Below are 21,722 nucleotides of genomic sequence, written 5' to 3' on the forward strand. Positions count from 1 at the left end.
TTATATGGGGCTATGGGGCCGCGGGAGGTGACAGGAGATTAATTCCCAGAAGTGGTTGTAACAGGAATCTGTGGCGCTGGGAGCAATCAGGGAATCCGGAGCCGCTTTTGGGGGCTTCTGAGAGGATGGTGAGGGGGCACTTCGGGATCCTGGAGAGTGTGGGGGACGCTTATGGTACATGGGGGGAGGGGGCAGATAGCGGAGTTCTGTGGAGCGCGGGGCATGATGGACGTTGTAGTCCCAGCTCCAATGGGGCTCTAATGGGCCGCGCTGCATGATGGGAGTTATAGGCAAAAAGGAAAAGATGGCGCCGTCACCAGGCACCGCCCCCATTCCCCGATCCCCGGCGCTGATTGGCTGAGGGCAACGATGGGCGGGGGTGGGAGCAGCCCATTGCACCCCTCCAGTCCCTCCCAGTACAGCCCAGTTCATCTCCAGTACAGTTCAATACAACCCCAGCACCTCTCCAGGCCCTCCCAATACACCTGAGTTCATTTGTATTCTCTTCCAGTTCTCCCCAGTGTCATCCATAGTACACCCACGTCATCCCCACACTATTCAGAGTGTCCCCAGCTTGTCCCAGTATACCCCAGAATTGCTCAAAGTATTCAAAATTTGCTCCAGTATTGCCCAGTATCAGTCCCAGTATGTCCCAGTGTGTCTCTGTGTACGCCCACAGTCCATCCCAGTCCACCCAGATTCCCCCTCAGCATTCCCAGTGTTCCCCAGTGTGTCCCAGTCCTCCCCAGGGTTTCCAAGGTAAATTAAACGTCTCATTGTTGCCATGGCACCCAAACCCAGCAGTGGGGTCAGTGCAGTGTCCATGGCCACAGCCCCTGGCAGTGCCCAGTGCAGGTTGGGATGATGATCCACCCTCACAGCTGGTCCAGGGCAGCTCTGCAGTGGTTTTGGTGGCACCTTGGGCTGGCACACACCTGAGGAGTGTGTCTGATTGCAGTGGGGGAAATTAGAAGATTGCTTCAAGAAAAAAGGAAAACCCCTTTGCCAGATCTCCTGAGGAGTGACCCTGGATCAGTATCGGTCACTGAATGCTGCAATCACCTCTGCTCTATAGAGAACAGTAATAAAAAGGACACCATTTAAAATAGGAATGTGGTTACATTTCTTAGAAGTTCTTCTTGTAATATTTGTCCTTAACTGAAGTTGAAACTTTCCTCATCAACTGCACCAGACCAGAGGGAAATCAAGGCAGAGCTGTGGTTTGTTAGGAAACCTCTCAAGAGCTCCAAGTCACAATCAAAGTCCAAAGTTTCTTTTACTTTTAATGGTTCCCACTGAGGGACACAACTGAGAAAGTGTGCCCAGGTTGCAGTCAGAGCAGGAAATTGGAGGCAGTGATGACAGGAGGGGACAAAGAGAAGCCAAGTCTTGGTGGCCTGGGGCACAGCAGGGTCTTTGCCACCAAGGGCTGTGAGCAGACACCTTGTCCTGAGCCACTGGGGCCTCCTGGCACAGCCCCAGCAAGGCTGGGCACTGTCAGCCCTTGTCCTGCCCTCAGCATCCCCCCACATGCCAGTGGCCTCAGGGATCTGCTGGGACCAGTCCCTGGGGAGCCTTGGTCAGGAATGGCCCTGGGGGCTCCTTCATGCTCCAAGGGACTGCAGGTTTTTCCATGGACTTTGGGTTTTGCTTTTGCCTTGGAGTCTCTGAGAGCTTTGTGCAATCATGGGCTCCCATTCTCTGCTTTAATTAGTCTCTTGAGAGCCTTTCTCAGTAACAACACTCAGTGGGGCTCATGGGATCTTTAAGGTACTTCAATTTTTGAGGTGCTTTCCTTTGTCCTTTCATCTCTCAGTCTCTCAGATGTTTTTGGACATTCATGGCCCCCAATTCTCTCCTCGAAGGAGTCAAAGAGAATCCTGTTAGGGATGGACCTCAGTGGAACCCATTAATGGTTTGAGACACTTTGGGTTTTTCTTCTGACTCTCACTCTTGGAAAGATAACTGCAATCTCCTCTCAGGTCCTGAGGTTCAAGGGCTCAGCACCAAAAGCACCACGGGGCTCACTGGGATCAAGCAAGTCCTGACAAACCACGGCTCTGCCTTGATTTCCCTCTGGTCTGGTGCAGTTCATCAGGAAGGTTTTCAAATCCACTTAGGGAGAAATATTTCAAAGAGCTTTTAAGAAATATCCATTCCTATTTTGAATGAATGGTTTTTAATACTGCTCTGTTTAGAGCAGAGTTGACTGCAGCACTCTGTGACTGATATTGATCCAGGGTCTCTCCTCAGGAGGTCTGGCCTGCTCAGAGGAGCTGTGACTTGAGGTCTGACCCAGTGTGGACAACCTTGCTCCATATTCCCCAACTCCATCCTGTCTGTCCTCCCTCATCTGGGACCAGCTTTGCTTGCAGAACTGGCTGCACTCAGACAGAGACAGGATTTTCCTTTACTTTTCTTAGAAGAATCTAGAATTCCTAATTTTCACCATTAAAAACAGAGTCACTCCTCAGGTGTGTGCCAGCCCAAGGTGCCACCAAGGAGGTTCCCCCTTCCCCAAGGCAGAAACCTGGAAAGAATGTTTGAGACCTTTGAACTCCTTGGTTCCCTGAGGCCTTGCAGTGTCACAAAGGTCCCTTGGCTCCATGAGGTTCATTGGTGTCACCATGGTCTCTCTCCCTGGTTCCAGGAGGTTCATTGGTGGCACAGTGGTCTCACTCCATGGTTCCAGGAGGTTCATTGGTGTCACCATGGTCTCTCTCCTTGGTTCCAGGAGGTTCATTGGTGTCACCATGGTCTGTCTCTCTGGTTCCATGAGGTTCATTGGTGTCACCATGGTCTCTCTCCTTGGCTCCAGGAGGTTCACTGGTGTCACCATGGTCTCTCTCCTTGGTTCCAGGAGCCATCACAATGTCACAACGGCCCCCTGGTTCCATGAGGTTCCTGCAGCAGGACTTCCCCTGTGGCACAGCAGAGCTCATCTGTTCTGTCCATCAGCTGGGCCATCACTCAGGGCATCTTCCCCCTCTCAGCAATTGCTGAGATAACCCAGGCTGGACATCTGTCCTGTGCTGAGTTATCTCTGGTGCCAGGGAGGTGGAATTCCCAGCTGACCATGAACATCCTGCCTTGAGAGCAGAATGAAGGGAGGGAGATAAGCCTTGAATTTCTGAGTGACACACACTTCACTTTACAAACTATAAAATATAGACAGAACTTTCACCATACAAAACTCTTCTGCATAGTCCCTGGAAACTGGCAGGGCTTCACTCCCAAGTCTGGATGAATCTTTGTGGTTCCTTTTCTGGAAGCTGAGTGAAAGGGCTCCATGTGCACTCCCTCATCAGTTCAGTGGTAAGTTACATTGGCTCCTGATCTCTGCTATTTCTTCACTAGCTGTAATATAGGTAACTTTATTGTGCACTGCGTTTGTATCTACCTGTACTTCTTTTGTTTATCCTTTGCACTAAGTATTTGATTTAAAGTCTCTTGTCTGTTAATCTTGAGTCCATTCAAAATATATAATTCATTTTATACTAGACATAATTTGCCATTAGAAGGAACTTGTGAGCAAAGGCAATTTGGGTTTCAGGTACTTGAATCAGAGCTACTTCCAGAAACCTGAGCATAAGGCAGAACTTGTCTAAGCTTTCACTGAATTTGTAACATGTCATTTAAAAACAATGAGCAAGAATATTTGGTTTTCCCATTTATTCTTTTCCAGGTTATAGATGGATATTGCCAATCTCCAGCTGATATTGATCCCCAGCACCTCCTCATGCTCTCTGACCCTTTATGGCTGACAATCAGTCACACTCTGTCCCTACCCCCACCCCACCATTTCCCTCATCCAAGCCCTGGCACTCAGAGCAGCCCAGTGCAAATCTGAGCTCCCTCCAGTCCAGGCTGTGCCTGCAGCTTTCAGCTCCTTGGCACCAAGTCCCAGCTGCTTTCCTTGGAGAAGGAGCTGCCCCAGACACAGAGGGATGTTCATTTGGGGTCAGCAAACAGAAGCCAAGGCAGGCCCAGCTCCATGGCAAACACAAGTGCAGCCCAAGGAGTGCTGGGCAATGGAGCCACATGCAGGGGTGTCCCCAGGGCTCAGGACTGGGGCCAGGGCAGTTCAATGTGTTCCTTGCTGATGTGGACCAGGCCATGGAGGGCACCCTGAGTCAGTGTCCAGGGGAGCCCAAGCTGGCTGGGAGTGTGGCTGTGCTGCAGGGCAGCAAGCTCTGCACAGGGATCTGGCCAGGCTGGAGCCATGGGCCCAGGACAATTGGATGAGCTTCAGCAAGGCCAAGGGCCGGCTCCTGCCCTGGGCTCACAACCACCCCAAATCCCTGGCCGTGCCCTGCCCCTGATCCCCACAGCCTGTCCTGTTTCCTTCATCCCTGCCTTGCCAGGGACTCTGTGGGACAAGGGAGCTCTGCTGTGCCTATGGAGGGAGGTGCAAGAGCCACCAGTGCAGTGGGCACCACAGCTCATCAGGTTTGTGTCCTTTGGGGGTCAGGAACTGCTGAGACTCAAAGGCACAGAAAGGTTTCCCTTGAGGGCCAATATAAGAAACATAGCAATGATATAATTTATTAAACATCAAAATTCATCCCTCAGCTCTGTGCAATGTCAAAGCCGTATCTGATGTGTCCACCATGCTCAAGGAATTTCAATGCAGGGACAGTTTTTGACAAAGATTAGAAAGGGTGGTTCTATGACGAATGAAAATATTACTAAGATGCTGATTGGTGTGGAATGACCAGAGAAAAACTGCAGGGGGAAATCTGGGAGCAATGGGAAGCACATGGAATCATCTGGTCTAGTGAGGAGATGTCCTTAGACGAGGCCATTTAAACAGGAGAGCTGGAAATTCCCAAATGACGAGGGACATAAAATTAAGGAGAGTAGAGTGGTTACACCAGTAGAGGGGAAGAGCAGGATTTCTTCTCCTGTCATCAGTGAAGTTCTAGGAAATTTTTTTCTCTTCTGGTGGGAAAACTTGGATGTTTCTTCAAGTACTGAAATGCCCCAACTAATGAGATGTGCTTATGAACCTCATAAGCATCAGGTCCCCTACAGCCCCAGAGGGTTCCTGTCCCATAAACATCTGCTCTGGCCCATTCCAAAATTGAGAGAAGCATTATCCCGGGAATATCAGGGAGCCGAGGTTGGAAGGGACCTCAGCAAGTCTGCAGCCCAAGCTGTCACAAACTGGGTCAGACCAAGTGCTTCAAGGCATGATTTGGTCTGAATTTGCAAATCCCAAAGGACAGAGACAAGGCAGCATCTCAGAACCTGTCTGAGCCCATGGGAACAAAGCTTTTCCACATGTCCTGTCTGAGCTCCCCTTATTCCCCTTGCCTGGGATAAGATCTGGCTTGACATCTGGGCTCAGAGAGTGGTGGGGAATGGTGCCACATCCAGTATGTTTGCAGGGGTGTCCCCCCAGGATCAGTCTGAGCCCAGTGCTGTTTAACATCTTTATTGATGATTTTGAGACGGGAACCTAGTCTACCATCAGCAAATGTGCAGATGGCACCAAGCTGGGTGTGAGTGTGGATGTGCTGGAGGGTAGGAGAGCTCTGCAGAGGGACCTGGACAGGCTGGATCCAGGGCCCAAATCCAACAGGGTGAGGTTTAACAAGACCAAGAGCTGGGTCCTGCACCTTGACCACAACAACCCCTGCAGTGCTCCAGGCTGGGGACAGAGTGGCTGGACAGGGGCCAGGCAGAAAGGGACCTGGGGGCAGTGATGGACAGCTGGGTGGGCATGAGCCAGCAGTGTGCCCAGGTGGGCAATGGCACCTGGCCTGGATCAGGAATGGTGTGGCCAGCTGTGCCATCACTGATCTGTCCCCAGCTCTGCACACAGACATTGCTGCTGCAGCTCCAGGGAAGGGAACACAAGGGGCATCTGTCATGAAAAGGCTTTTGGGATAGGCTTTATTTCATTTAAAATGATCAAGAGCTCAGCTCTGAAGTCACACAATCCATAGGTCACAGTAAATTTGGAGGGGAAATTAAAGGGAGAGATGGCAGAAATATTTGGCATAGTTCATGAATAATATTAAAAAATTAAAACAAAGGGATAAAAACCCTCAGATCAAGATAATTGTCAAAGACTTTTAGTACAAGAGACACACAGTAATTGGCAACCACTTAAAAATTTCTGAAATCCTCCAGTCATCAGTGTCCACACGGCAGCCTTGAGCTCCTGGTTCCTCAGGCTGTAGATGAGGGGGTTCAGGGCTGGAGGCACCACTGAGTACAGAACTGACAGGGCCAGATCCAGGGATGGGGAGGAGATGGAGGGGGGCTTCAGGTAGGCAAATACACCAGTGCTGACAAACAAGCAGAGCACAGCCAGGTGAGGGAGGCAGGTGGAAAAGGCTTTGTGCCGTCCCTGCTTAGAGGGGATCCTCAGCACAGCCCTGAAGATCTGCACATAGGAGAAAACAATGAACACAAAACAACCAAGTCCTAAACAGGCACTAACTGCAATGAGCCCAAGTTCCCTGAGGTAGGAGTGTGAGCAGGAGAGTTTGAGGATCTGGGGGATTTCACAGAAGAACTGGCCCAGGGCATTGCCCTGGCACAGGGGCAGGGAAAATGTATTGGCTGTGTGCAGCAGAGCATTGAGAAAGGCACTGGCCCAGGCAGCTGCTGCCATGTGGGCACAAGCTCTGCTGCCCAGGAGGGTCCCGTAGTGCAGGGGTTTGCAGATGGACACGTAGCGGTCGTAGCACATGATGGTCAGGAGGGAAATCTCTGCTGAGAGGAAGAACACAAAGAAAAAGAGCTGAGCAGCACATGCAGAGTAGGAGATGTTGTTGGTGTGCCAGAGGGAATTGTGCATGGCTTTGGGGACAGTGGTGCAGATGGAGCCCAGGTCAGTGAGGGCCAGGTTGAGCAGGAAGAAGAACATGGGGGTGTGCAGGTGGTGGCCGCAGGCTACGGCGCTGATGATGAGGCCGTTGGCCAGGAGGGCAGCCAGGGAGATGCCCAGGAAGAGGCAGAAGTGCAGGAGCTGCAGCTGCCACGTGTCTGCCAATGCCAGCAGGAGGAAGTGCCTGATGGAGCTGCTGTTGGACATTTTTGGTGTCTTGGCATGGGGATCTGTAAGAACAGTAATAATGGAATAGTTTGATTTGGAGATGACTTGAAATATCCCAGCCCAGCTTGGTGTCACTTTCCCCCCACTGCCTGCCCAGGGCTCTGCTGCCTGGAGCTCTCCCTGCCAGCTGCTGCTTCCCTGTGCCCAGGGCTGGGCCCTGCCAGTGCTGCCAGAGCCCAGCCCAGCCCTGGGGGCTCAGCTCTGCCCTGCAGACCCCTCCCAGCACACGGCACTGCCAGGGCCAGCTCTGCCTCTGCAGGCTCTGATGGCAAAGTCAGAGCAACCCTGAGGAGGCTGGAAAAGCAACACTGATGCTGCCTGTAAGGGACCCTGTGCTGATTTCTTTCTTTGCCTGGTTTATTCAGACCTGAGAGAAATTGTTCTTATGGTTCTCAACCTGAACAGACATGTGAATATCAATGTTCAATTTTCCATCTAGGCAACCCTGAGCAGTAGATTATAAAATCAGGATTTTCCCTTTTATGCAGCCCCTGACTTGCTGTGCTCCCTTTATAATCTATTTGGAAATGTTCTGTAGTTAAATGTCGTGCTGGGAGCAGTCCTGATCTATGCACCATCCTCACCACTCAAGGAGAACACTTCCAAGTCTCACCAGCTGTCTCCCTCCACCCAGACCTTGTCCCCCAGTGCTGTCAGCAGCTCCCAGGGCTGGCTGAGAGCTGTCCCTGGCAGGCAGCAGAGTCCCTGCCCAGCACAGCACCCTGGGCTGCAGGACCCTGCTCTGCAGGACAGCCCTGGGCACCCCTGGCTGCTCTACAGGAGAGAGAATCAGAGAATGTACTCACAGAGTCTGTGGGCATTGGGATGTTTCAGCTTTAGGAGATCCCTGCAGGAGCTGCAGCTGCATTGTCCTGCAGCCAGAGGCTTCCTGTGTCCAGGGCTGGGAGTGATTCTGCCCCAGGCACTTGTGAGCATCTTCCCAGCCCTGACTGATTGAAGCTCTCTGTGCCTCTGTGCTGTGCCCCGGGTGGCTGCAGGCAGTGCCCTCAGCCCTGCTGGGCTGGGAGAAGAGCTGCTCATCAAGAGAAATGGGTTTTTAAAGCTCTTCTTGGTTTCCAAGTGCTCCTTCTATGCCAGGATCCCAGCCCAGCTCAGCAGCACAGACACAGCACAAGGACTTTAATGACCCTCTTAGAGATTCGGTGCTGTTTACACATGACTCAGTTCCTGAGAGAGTGTGTTCAAAAAACTTGTGAAGAACTCAGTCTCAGATTGAAACTTCAAAATATCTGAAACTTTTAATAGATCCCACTGAGGGAAAGAACTGAGAAAGTCTCCCCACGTTCCAGTTAGAGCAGAACACTGGAGGCAGTGATGACAGGTGGGGACAAAAAAGGGAAAGGTGTCCCTGATGCTGAGCAAACCTGGATGTGTCTCAGGAGTGCCAAGGGCCAAGGGCTGAGCCCCAGCCCCTGGCAAGGCAGATCCTGTCCCTCCCTCCTTGCTCAGGGCTCTTCCCGGGGCACTGGGCTCTGGGGATGTGCAATGCCAAGGGCAGCACCATGGGGCGGCCCCTGCCAGGCTGCTGAGCAGGGACAAGGAGGCAATGAGGCCCCAGCACAGCAAGGCTCACTTGTCCCCTGCTGGCCAAGGGCCCAGGGCCAGCAGCCATGGCCAAAGTGCTGCAGCACTTGGCTCTGGCAGGGCCTTTCAGCTGCTGCCCATCCCTGTGCCCTCTGCAGCCCAGGCTGTCCTACGGTGTCCATGCCCTGCCCCTCTGTCCCTGCAGGCTGTCCTCATCCCCCGGCTGCCCCACCTGGCTGGCCCCTTCCTTTGCTGACAGCTCTGCGTCCTGCCTGCCTCTGCCTGCACACACAAAGCCTTGGGCTGCTCCAGACTCCTTCTGGGAGATGTGTTGCACCACAGCCCTGCCCTGGAAGAAAAATTCCTTTCTCCTTGGGTCCAGTCTAGGCTCTCCTTTCAACTTCAGTTTAAACTCCACTGAGCACAGAACTCCTTTGTCTCTGTATCGTGGTCTTGTGCCCAAAGCCACCCAACCCCACCTTGGGTGATCTCTGGGCCCTCTCCAAGGTGTTTGCTATTGAAAAGATTCTGCTCATAATCTACAAAAAACACTGGAGGGACAAGGCAGCCAGACCTCTCTGTCCTGCATAATTCCATCTGGGAGCAATTCTTGGATATTTGGAATTTTGGAGGCCACATGCCTGTTCTGGCCATGGCCCCTGGAGGAGAAGCAAGATTCCTTTCCGTATAAAGGAAGGAAGAGTGCACCAGTGTTTCACGGGTGGATGAGAGGTCACCTCCTGAGGACAAGGCCAGCTGGAGTGGTCTGGTCTTGTATCTTTTGCCTTGGAGAAACCCTTTTATATGTGGAATATTTTAGGGGGAGCTCCAATTTCAGCGATGGGTAACAGCAAAGACAGATGGTTCTTTTCCATAGGAAGGAAAGGCAAAAGCCCAAGTGCTCCAGGGGCAGATGAGAAGCAGCCCTTGACATGCTAAATTCAGCTGGACGTGCCAGGTGGTCTGTGGGATTCCCAGCCAGCCAGAAATGTTCCATGTCCCTTTGGTTCCACGAGGCCCCGCAGTGTCAGAACGTTCTCCTTGCTTCTGCAGGATCACAATGTCCCTTTGGTTAAGTGGAGCCCACAGTGTCACAATGGTCTCCATGATTCCATGGGGCCTTGCAATGCCACAATGTTCTCCATGGATCCACGGTGCCCTGCAGGATCACAGTGCCCCTTTGGCTGCACGAGGCCCTGTAATGCAACAATGGCCTCTTGGTTCCACACAGCCCTGCTGCTTCACACCGGCCCCTTGGCACCATGCAGCCCAGCAGTGCCACAGTGATGTCCTTGGGGCCACGGGCTCCCAAAGGTGTCACCACCATCTCCATAGGAAGGAAACAGCTGACCCCCCGTGTTGCAGGGGCAGATGTGGGGCAGTCACCAGAGGCCAAGCACAGCCAGACCTGTTGCTATTTGCAGGTTCTGTCTGGGAGTAATCCCCAGATATACGGAATTTTAGAGGTGGAATACCAATTTCAGACATGGAAAAACGGAGGAAAAGGACAGTTCTTTTCTGTAGGAAGGAAAGCACAGAACACCAGTGTTTCAGGAGCAGATGAAAGGCAGCCACCAGAGACCAAGGGCACCCAGACCTCTCTGTTGTGGCAGCTTTCACTTGGGAGAAATCCTTGAATGTATGGAGTTTTGGAGCTGGAATCCCAATTTTGGCCATGGGCGTGTGGTCGAGATGGATGTTTTCATCCATAGGAAAGAAAATTGCAAAGCCCAAGTGCTTTGGAAGAAGATGAGAGGTGGCCACCCTTAGGCCAAGCCAGCCAGACCTGTCTCTCCTGGCACCTTTCATCTGGGGGAAATCCTTGGACACAGGGATTTTTAGAGATTGAATCTCAATTTTGGTTGTGCCTGAATGGAAGAAGAGTTCTTTTCATTAGGAAAGAAAAAACGGAGGCCCAGTGTTTCAAAAGGCAGATGAGAGCCAGCCCTCAGGAAGCCAAGGCCAGCCAGACTTGTCAGTCATGGCAGCTTTTGTCTGGGAGCTGTTCTTGGAGATAGGGAATTCTGGAGGTGGATTCCCAAATTTTGGCCATGGGTGCCTGGAGGTGAAAGTTGCTTTTTCCCTGTAGGAAAGGAAGACACATGTAGCTACAAGGTCTTTTAGAGCTAAAGAGTCCAATAGAGAATTAACACCTGTATCATTGATGCTTTTAACCCAATAACTGAATTGCCATGTCCCTTAGGGTGACACTGACTGACCAACCAGAAACTGCTACCTGAAACCCATGAAGAAGAAGGAAGAAGAAGGAAGGTGAAAACTGAAAGAGACAACACCTAAAATCCTCCTTTTTGTCTCATACCTATTGCTGTATTATAAACCCCTCCAATTTAAAACCCATCACCATTGGAAAGCACACACTTCTATTTCACTACACACTCGTCATTTGAACTTCATCACTCCTATCTAGAAGCCGTCTCCAAGGAAGGACTCAGGTCAAAAGCAGTGCTCTCCAGTGGGTCAGTGCCTGCCAGCACAGAAACCTCAAAAACCCCAGGTTTCTGGGATCCAACAGTGCCACTCTTTTTATTCTCTACAAACCAGGACTACACAATTCACCTAATACATGTTCATTTCCTAACCCTGTTTGTCCCAGCTTTGTATTAAAATTAGCTCCACACCTCTGTGGGACTGAGCACTGCTCCTTGTTCTCTCTGGTGGTCTTCTGGGGGTCCTAAACAGTCTTCCTCTCCATTGAACTTTTCACCTTGTCTGTTTGTGCATGCTCTTTTTAGTCCTTTGGTCATCTTCTGGATTGTGATAACAGTTTTCCTGCTTCAGGGCTCTGAAAAACCCCTTTGTCCTGTGGTCCTTACATCCTGTTTGTGCATTCTAGCTCTTTATCTCATCTTGTAACTTTGCTCTCCTGCTGTTCTTGTAAGCACAGTAAATGTTTAGGAATTCCATATGCTTTTGTCAGCCCCCTTTTACTCAAAGCATTTCTTGATGCCCAGCTCTTGATTCTCAATTTCTCTGACTCAGTCCCCCCATTCCTAGAAAATTTGTAAATTCTTTTACTTAATAATATTGATACCTTTTGCTTTTTCCAGTTTACCTCCACAGCTCGCTCTTCTCGGCGTGTATCCCTCATTGCATCTCCATGTATTGCCCCTAAGGAAGTCAGTGCTGCTCTCCACTTTAACATCCTCCAATTCCAAACAAGTATTGCAATACACAGCACCAGACTCACATCTGCTAATGTCAGTATGACAATGAGAGGGTGGTGAGGTGCGTTCAAAATCCCAGCTGTAGTTGGTGACCATCCAAAGAGTGCATTGCACTGTGATGATTTGTGTCCTGGTTTACTCTTCGTAACACTTTGCTTTTCTCTTTTATATCATTCTAGACTGTAACTAGAATCCTCTGCCTATTTTCTGAATCTCTTTCAGGATTTTTGTCGAGTTCTGGCATTTCATTACTAATGAAATGAACCTTCCTAATGCAATGTTCATTCCAATGGGTCTAGGTGATAATTTATGATATATTGTGTAGTTAGATCTCATCAGCTGGTGGGATGTGACTGGTGCCAAGTATCAAAAGGCATACCTGACATTCCTGATAAAATTTCAAATATAAATATTAGAATGGTTCTTAGTAGGTAAGATTCAATTGTTATCATCAATTTCTACAGAAGCACAAGCGGTTCTTAAACATGCACAGCCTAGACCAATATATACAAGTACAGTCTTTTGACTAGATTTCTGCAAGTTAAATTACTGAATATTCTCAACTGCAATGTACTCATTTTGCTCCAGAGTTCTCTCTGTAAGAGAATTAACATACACATCATCTCCAGGCTGTGTGTCCTGCACTGCTCCGTCTGTCCCTCTGCTCTGAGTTCCAGCCACATGTTTCTCAATTTCTCTGAGTTTCTCACTTAAGGCTACCATACAGGCAATCATCCTTTCTTCCCCCACTTCAGTGGACAATCCCTTTTGCACTCCATATGGTCTCCCATAAAGCATTTCAAAGGAACTTAGTTTTTCTTTGGCTCCTGGCTTGGTTCAGATCCACATCAATGCCAGTGGGAGAGATTGAGGCCAGGGTAAATTAGCTTCTTGTCCTAGCCTCACAATTTGCTGCTTAATTTAATGATTCATTTTCTCTACTTGGCCACTTGACTGGGGACCATATGGGGTATGGATCTCCCAGTCTATGCCCCGGTGACGACTGATTAGGTGCACTATTTTTGAAATCAAATGTGGCCCTCTATCTGAAGATACTGTGGCTGGAACTCCAAAGTGTGCTATTATCTCTTGTAACAATACCCTGGTTACCTCCCAGGCTTTGGCAGTTCTGGTGGGTAAAGCCTCTGGGCACCCTGAAAAGGAATCCGTAAACACCAGCAAATATCCCTACCCCCCTTTTCTGTGGAGTTCTGAAAAGTCAATTTGCCACTGTTGTCCAGGCCCATGGCTGTGGAGACACTGAGAGGCATTCCCACTTAGGGAGACATCAAAAGCTTTTGTCACAGCAAATTCCAATGTACCCTTGTTCTGTTCCCTTGTTCTCCCCGTGTCCCTTCCCTGTCCCTCAGTCTTTCAGTCACTCCCACCCTGTTTCCCCGTTGGCTCCCATGCCCTAACCCCACCTTTGTGCCCCCCTCCCCATGTCCCCTGGTAATTGGTCTCTGATGCTCCCCCCACCCCAAACACCCATGGACTTGAACCTGGACCCTCACCACAAGCTTTGCCTTTGCCTTTTCCTCTGACCCTGGACTATCCACGTGTGTGGCTGAAATAAACATCTCTGTGGAACCCATACAAATGCCCTTCCTGCTTTTTTACCTGCAGACATCTTAACAGCTCTCCAGGACACTCCAACACATGGCCTTTTCCAATCTGACCAAGTTCTGGTTTGGGTGTATTCTTGGGTTTGGTCTGGAGGCAAATGCCACACTGCCAGGTTACCTGAATGACAGTAGAGTACAAATTTCTGGGAGTACTTTTTTCAATTAGATAGTTATACAGGGCATCTACTCCCCAGTGAGTTTTCTGGTGTTCCTCCCTTAATAATGACCCGAACAGATGAGAAGGGATGACCATTGTCCCTTCTGCAATAACAGTGCATCCCTCTTGGTTACATGTTCCTCCTTGATCCCTAATTAGTTTTCTATGCTTTCTGATAGATACTGGCTTACCTTCAAGGGAGACCTGTCCATCTGGAATTAAAACTCCCTCAATGCTCATCTCACTTTTGCTGCTTCTTTGGCCTCTCTGTCCAGCAGCTCGTTTCCTTCCTCCAATTCTGAGCTCACCTTCTGGTGTGCCTTAATGTGCATCATTGCTACCTGCTCAGGTAGCTGAACTGCTTCCAGTAGCAGAAAGAATTTCCTGCATATGTTAGATGTTTTTCCCTCGTGAATTCAACAGTCCCTTTCTTTCCAGATGGTTCCATGTGCATGTACAACTCCAAATGCATACTGTTTGTCTGTATAAATGTTTATTTTACTTCCATTCATTATCTCTTGGGCTTGGGTTAGAGTGATTATCTCACCTTTGTGCAGAGGTACCTATTGGTAAAGGTCCTGATTCTATTACCTCTTTGCAGGTGGTACCAGCATACCCAGCATGTCACTGTCCACTGATGACGTGGCTGCTCCCATCAGTGAACCAGGTTTCTGCATCATCCCAAGGGGTGTCCTTCAGATCTGGGCAGCTGGAGGAGGAGGCTTCGATAGTCTCCAGGCAGTCGTGGTGTACTGGCTCCCCTTGATTTCCACTAAGGAAAGAAGCTGGGTTGGTAATGTTAGTCACAATTATCTCTGCATCATCTTGTTCTACCATGGTGACTTGGTGTTTCAGGAACCTTTGTGGGGAGAGCCAGTGCCTGCCCTTTACTTCCAGCACTGCACACACTGTGTGAGACACCAATGCAGTCATTTTCTGGCACAAGGTGAGTTTGCATGCCTCTTGAATATTCAGCACCACTGCTGCAATGGCTCTGAGCCATCCTGGCATTCCCTTGGCTGCTGTGTGTAGTTGCTTGGAGAAGTGAGCAGCTGCTCTCCAGTACAGACCCAGGTCCTGGACCAGTATCCCCAGGGCAATTCCCTGCTTCTCATGGAGAAACAAAAACAATGGTTTACTCACATCTGGGAATCCGAGAGCTGGAGCTGACATGAGAGCATTCTTCAGCTGGTGAAAGGCCAGGGTGGCCTCTTTTGTGCACTGGAGTTCTCTGTCCCCATTTGTAATGAGCGCATACAGAGCTTTCACAAGTACGCCGTAGTCATAAATCCATAATCAGCACCACCCTGTCATTTCTAACAATGTCCACAGTTCCTTTACTGTCTGAGGTTTCAGGGTTTGGCAGATTGCTCCCTTGTGATCTTGCCCTAGAGTCCATTGTTCCACACTAATTTCATAACCCAGATAAATTACCTTTTGCTTCCCTACCTGGGCCTTTTTCTTTGATACCCTGTATCCCTCAACTCCTAGAAAGTTTAGGACGCTCACCATCCAAGGAATACAAGCCTCTTTCATTTGGGTGGCTATGAGGAGTTCGTCCATTTACTGCAGTGGTTTTCCTTTTACTGGGGGAGCCTCCCAGGATTCCAGATCTTTGGCAATTTTTTTCTCCAAACAATGGAGGAGAATTTTTAAATCCCTGAGTCAACACCATCCATGTTATCTGGGATTTGCACTCGCTTTTAGGGTTTTCCCATTCTAATACAAAGATTTCTGTCTGTGCTCATGGAGAGGGAGGCAAAGGAAGGCATCTTTAAAGTCTAAAATGGTAAAACAAAATCAGCTCTGGTGTTAAGCACATTAGGAAAGCCTGTGGGTTTGCTACCACAGGATAGAGATCTGCAGATATTTTGTTCACAGCTCTTAGATGCTGTACTGTCTGATATGGCCCATCAGGTTTTCGGACTGGTAAGATGGGAGTGTTGAACTCAGAGGGACGTTCTTTTGTAACAACCCTAATTGCAAAAAGTTTTCAACTATCGGGGTAATTCCTTACCTGTCCTCTCTTTTCAAGGGGTACTCCTTAATTCTTGCTCGTTGTTTTCCTTCCTTAAGTTAAATTCCTATAGGAGTTGCATTTTTCACCCTCCTTGTTACCTTAGCAGCCCACACATCAGGGAACACTTGATTTATCATTTCTTCACTAATTTCTCCCTCCATTTGAATGGCTACTAAGATTAAACTTATTGCCTCTATGTGCTGTTCATCATTTACCTCCAAAACAATCTCCTAATTTTTAAATTTAATGGTCACGTGTAATTGTTCTAGCAAGTCTCTCCCCAGAAGATGTCCCAGGGAATTGGGCAGATATAGAAATTTATGAATGCCCCATTGCTTTCCTAGCCTATACTTTAATGATTTGCCAAAATATGCTTTTTCAGGTTGGCCAGTTGGTCCTATTACTGTAACATAATCCTTTCCCCACAGGTTCCAGAGTTTTATTCAGACCCTAATACGCTGCCTCCGTGTCAACCAGAAATTCCACCTCTTTCCCCCCAGCTTCAATTTTATAACCAGTGGATCTCCTGGGTTTAGATCTTCTGGTCCTCCTCAGTCTTCTTTCACATGTGCAATCACTTTTCCCTTTTCCTGGTTCTCCCTTTTCCTGAAAGCCACCCCAACTTCATTCTGGACATTGATTTTTCCAGTAACCATATTTCTTGCAGATCACACACTGGTCTCTGCCCAGCCAGGACAGGCCTTGTCTAGGTGGTCCCTGTCTGCCTCTTCCTCTCTCCCTCTCACTTACAAGAGCTGCAAACTTCCTCATTCCTTCTTTATATCCTTCTTCCCACTTTCTAAAGACTCTCCACACCTCATCCACAGAGTCTCTAAGTTCCTCCCATCTCCTCCCCCAAAGCTTTTCAAGTTTATGTCTTAGGTCACCCATAGACTGCGCCAGGAATAAATTGACCAGCTGCTGTATCCCTGTGTCAGACCCAGGGTCCAGTGATGTGTGGTGGCACATTCCATCCCTTAATCGATCGAGGAATTTGGATGGTGACTCAGAGGCCCTCTCCTTAATTTCATAGAACTCTGACCAATTTATAGGTTTGGGAATGCCATTTCCATACCCTTTGGGATCCATTCCTGATAGCTTTCCAACTTTCTCAATTCTGCTGATTGGTTTGGGTCCCACTGTGGATTTTGGAGGGAGAAATAATCTTTCATATCTAATTGTTGTGTTTTATAATAATCTTCTGCCAAATCCCCTGCCATTTTTATAAATTATTGACTTTCAGTCTTGGTCAGTGCATCCAATAATAAGTGCATATCACTCCAGTATGCATTGTGTTCTTTTATTATATATCACAGACATTTAGACATCTTAACTGGATGGCTGCAGTAAGTTTTAGCAACCTTTTCTCATGCCTTCAGGTCGATGGTGGAGAAGGGAACTTTAAGCAATACCGTTCCTCCCTCTGGTCCCACTGCCTCTCACAGAGGTGCCTGTCATATGTGTGTCTGTTGTCTACTCTGGTGAGCGATTCGAGGGGATGAATGGGCTGGGGCTGATGGTACTTCTGAATCTGCATCCTCATCCTCATCCCTTTCCTGTCTTATGAGGGGAGTCATGAGAAAATCAACTGCCAGATCTTGTTCCTGGGCCACAGTCTGGAAAACCTCATCCAATTTTGTACATCTTTGCCCTGGACTGCAGGCTGAACAACACTGCTTTCCTCTCTTAGTCTTATTCTCCTTCTCTAGGACCAATACCAGAGGCTCAGATGGAGCCCTGAGCCCACACATCCCTCTGCCATTTGGGGTGACTTTGAAGGGACAAAAAATATGACAGTACAGTACATGACACCTCTGTCCACTTCCCTTCCCTCCTAAGAAATGGCATGAGCTGTAATAGTGTGTTATAGTCCAAAGTTCCACTGGGTGGCCACTTCTCTTCATCATCTAATTTTTATCAAGGACACCAGTCCTTGCAGAATCTAATAATGTGTCTCTTGTTTTCTGAGCCCCAATGTCCAGCAATGTCTTTCTAGTCTGCAATAATACAGCCTAGTGGACTGGCTTTAGGAATGTCTTTATTTTGTCCAGTTCCCATTATCTCCTCCTTCTTGTCCTGTCCAGTTTCTACCTAAATCTCTCTTCAGAATTTCTCACAGACGTTTCTCAATCTTCGTCCCATACCCATGCCCAAGTTGCAGGTATTAAATGTGATTTTCCAAAAATCAACATGAGAATCTTAGGTTCAAAACTAGCTCAGTTACGATGCCTTGATTTACACTGAGGGCATAGAGCTTGCTGTTTATCAGAGGAACAATACCAACATTTTTCCCAAGTCCTACACTGTAACAGTAACCACGCAGTGTGCCAACCTCTAGAAGACCAAAAGCTGCTTAACACCTGCCAGAACAATCTATTGCACTTCTTCTCTCTTCAATGTCCAGTTCCTAATGCAGACTGTTCCCAATACAAAGGTACCACTCTTCCTGCTCAAGTTCTACATACTCCTTACAGATAAACTTGATTGTTTCCCCTTTCTATCCAATAATTCACAGGATTTGTGAACTCCCACGGATCCAGCCCAAACCACTGAGGGAGAGGGATTCCTTCTGTTGGTCTAGGTCTAGCCATGGTTAAAACAGACAGCAGCCACTCCACATCCAAGCACAACGCTCCTCCATCCACACTTGCACTCACCCCACACTGACCCCGGTCTCTTCCCTTTCCTTCGGCCGCCTCAGTCACCTGAGGTTGAAAACATGGATAGAGCTGCACGCTCGCTCTGTACCAGAGGTACATCTCACCCACTCATTCACTCACTGACACACTCAACAACTCAACGTGTCCAGACTGAGCAGTCACACAAAATAGCAGCAAAAATCAAGGGTTCACTCGACTCACCCCAGAGTCACTAGTGGGCTGCTCTATCAGCTCAGTGAGACCCCTCTGTTGGCCGCGCTATCAGCTGGGGATAAACTCCTCTCCCTCTGTCTCTGGTCCCCTTGTTTGGCTGCTAGAAACCCACCATGACAGTGTTGTACTTCAGATGTCTCTGTACAACTTACCAGCAGCCCTGTTATTGATATTTAATACATGCCATTTTATCTGCAATGCCAGCAGATCATCGTCTGTCCCCACAGTGAGCGAGACAAGGTTCAGGTTCCCTCCAGGGAAGATCCTGGGATGCACCAGAGAATCTGTTCCTTCACTGGTCCTGGAGCCAGACACAGATCTCCTGGCTGGCTCGCCAACATGAAGCATGGAGAAACTCTCCACAAAAAATAAGTTATAAGAGCAGGCATGTATTTATTCAGTGCTGAGTTGCATGGTGGATAGCTCCTCCAAAAACACTCACACCTTCAGTGACCTTTACCTCTCTTTTTATTCTCCTGAAACTGTGATTGCACAATGCACCTAATACATATTTGTTTCCTAACCCCACTTGTCCCTGCTTAGTATTAAAATTAGCTCCATGTCTCTTTGTGATTGCACACTGCTCGTTGCTGGTTGTTCTGGTGGTCATCTGAGGGTCTTTGTGATGATGTCTCCCTCTCAGTTGAGCTTTTCTCTGTGGAGAGCATAACAGAAGAATGGCTGCGTTGCAAAGGCCACGATACAATCAGGCCAAAGTGTAGCCGTGGCCTACGTGACTGCCTGCAGGGACACGGTATCCTTGAGCACAGATATTATACAAAAACAAGGTTGTTGAAAGCAGAAGGAGTGCAGAAAAGTATCTAAAATAGAGGAACTAGCAACTGCAAGGCTTACTGCGAAGGTCATATGCGTCATGAACTATATAACCAATGAAGAGCTATAAGTTTGCAATATGTATGAGCTAATTATTACATGTATAAAAGTAATTATCTAGTGCATAATAAACGAGGCTCGTTGATCATGATAGCTTGAGACTCGTCTCCCGTGTTCTCCTCCGACAAATGGTGACCACCGACATGATAAATGTGATACGCCACAGATTTTGGAGAACACGTTGGGTCCGGGTCCTGCAGCTAGAGGGACGAGTACAGAGCTAAAAAAGAAAGTGCTCCATGTCCTGAGCGACCACAGCGGTGGGCTTGGCCGGTACGTGCTGCCGAAGCCTGGAGGGGCTGCAACAGCGCTGACGTGAGTATGGACAGGCAAGGGGCATATGATTTATTTACAGCCTTCTTAAGAAAGAGGCAAATTAAAGGAATAGATTTAGCAAAGGAACTCCCATCCCTTTTGCAGTATGCTTATTCGTATGGGTATTTTATAAACCCTCATACTGTGCACGAATTGTCAGAATGGAAACAGTTTGGAGATAAGTTGTGGGAATTAGTGCTAGAAGATGATAAACCAGCAAAAAAGATGAGCAAATTGTGGAAGGTAGTACACAATGAACTCTTGATGAGTCAGGCGGAAAAAAGAGCGGCACAGGAGGTAGCGACAGCCCAAGAGAGAAATAAAGTTTATGACCCTCAATGGAATGCTAGTGCTCCAAATCCTCCCACTTTCACCAGTGTTAATTTACCGGCTTCAGTGCCGCCAGCTCTCTCTGCACCTCCTGTTGAAGATTCAGCAGACCCAGGTCAGGTGCCGCAAGCCCCAATGAGCCCTGAGCCTGTCCCTGAGGCAAAATCTGACCTCGCGGAGGCCATGGCAAGGGAGAGGCGCGAGCTGTGGGCTGCGTTAGCTCGTCAGGGGGTGGAAAAGGGAGACTCTGACCTTGTCGAAGCTGCCACCGAGTCTCTTGCATTTCCAGTTGTTTTTACTCCCAGTCCTCAGGGAGGATTGCAGGCGACTATTACAACACTGGATTGGAAGCTTTTAGCACAATTGCGTGCCACAGTGGGAAGTTATGGAGTCACTAGTGAACCCGTTAGACAAATGCTGGACTATCTTTTTAACTCCTATATTATGTTACCTTCGGATATAAGGGGTCTGGCACGATTGATTTATACACCTCATCAGTTAATGCTGTTCAATGCACATTGGCAGCAAGAGGCCATGGCATCAGCCAGTGTACAGAGAGCCCCAGGAGACCCGTTGCATGACCTGACAGTGGAAGAATTAATGGGGTTGGGGGCCTATTTGCGAGTTGAAGCACAGGCGCTAATAGGTCCAGATAAATGTCGGGAAGCTATGAATGTAGCAAGGAGGGCCATGAGCAAAATTAAAAGTCCAGGAGGAGTACCTATTTATATGGGCATAAAACAGGCAAGGGAAGAACCACTGGGAGCTTTTGTGGATAAAGTCATAGAGGCAATAGAAAAGGCTGGAGTACAAGAATATATGCAGGGAGCCCTATTGAAACAGTGTGTAATGCAAAATTGCAATACAGCTACTAGAAATTTCATACGTTCTATGCCAGGAGATTGGCAAATAGCAGATTTACTAGAGAGGGCTGCCTCCCTCCCCTCAGGCTCGCAAGTCTTTTAAGTTAATGCCCTACAAAAGATAGGAGAGGGGTTGCAGGAACAGGCAAAAGTGCTACAGGAGCAGGCAAAATCTTCACAGACTCAAGTCATGGCAGCTCTTGCACCCCTCCAAGCGGCAGTGGTCAACTCTCGCCCCCGCTCTAATGGTAACAGCAAGATAAAATGTTTTCGCTGCAGCAGTAGTGGAGATATTCGACAAGAGTGTGCTGTGACGAGAGTCTGGTGTGGGAAGTGCCAGTCCAACACGCACAACACCAGTGCTTGTCGCCGAAAGTCGGGAAACTCGAGACACAGCGCGAGCAGCGGCTGCGCGGGGACACAAGTTGCAGCTGCGATGCCGTCAGGACCAACCAACAACTGCAGCCAGCCACCAGCGGGAGCCTCGGCATGGACGTGGCAGCCTCAGTAGACATCACAATCCTAACCACAATACCACACAAAATTCCCACAGGACTCCTTGGACCTATCTTAATAAACAGACAACCAGTGGGAGGACTACTTTTGGGTCGCTCATCTGTGTCAATGTTGGGACTTTTTGTTTTACCTGGCGTTATAGACTTGGACTATGAAGGAGAAATCATGATCATGGTCCATACCCCCTATCCCCCAATAAAAATCACAAAAGGGCAAAGGTTGGCTCAATTTGTACCGCTCCCACAATTAACCAGAGAAATAACTCCTTTACAACAAAAGCCCAGGGCACAAGGAGGTTTTGGCTCCACCGGAGGACTGACATTGCTCACA

At 48.7% G+C, this 21,722-nt stretch overlaps 1 protein-coding gene across 1 annotated transcript; it reads right to left on the minus strand.

The window, feature by feature from the left end:
• LOC134057415 (olfactory receptor 14A16-like) lies at nucleotides 1-7,015 on the minus strand (the record flags this gene model as incomplete). Its single annotated transcript, XM_062514403.1, has 3 exons — nucleotides 1-149; nucleotides 318-357; nucleotides 6,206-7,015. Coding segments are annotated over 3 exons (999 nt in total), but the record flags the coding sequence as incomplete, so codon positions are not given.
• Between the last annotated feature and the right edge of the window lie 14,707 nt (nucleotides 7,016-21,722).

Source organism: Cinclus cinclus, unplaced genomic scaffold (genome assembly GCF_963662255.1).
Source record: "Cinclus cinclus unplaced genomic scaffold, bCinCin1.1 SCAFFOLD_32, whole genome shotgun sequence".
Classification (NCBI taxonomy): Eukaryota; Metazoa; Chordata; class Aves; order Passeriformes; family Cinclidae; genus Cinclus; species Cinclus cinclus.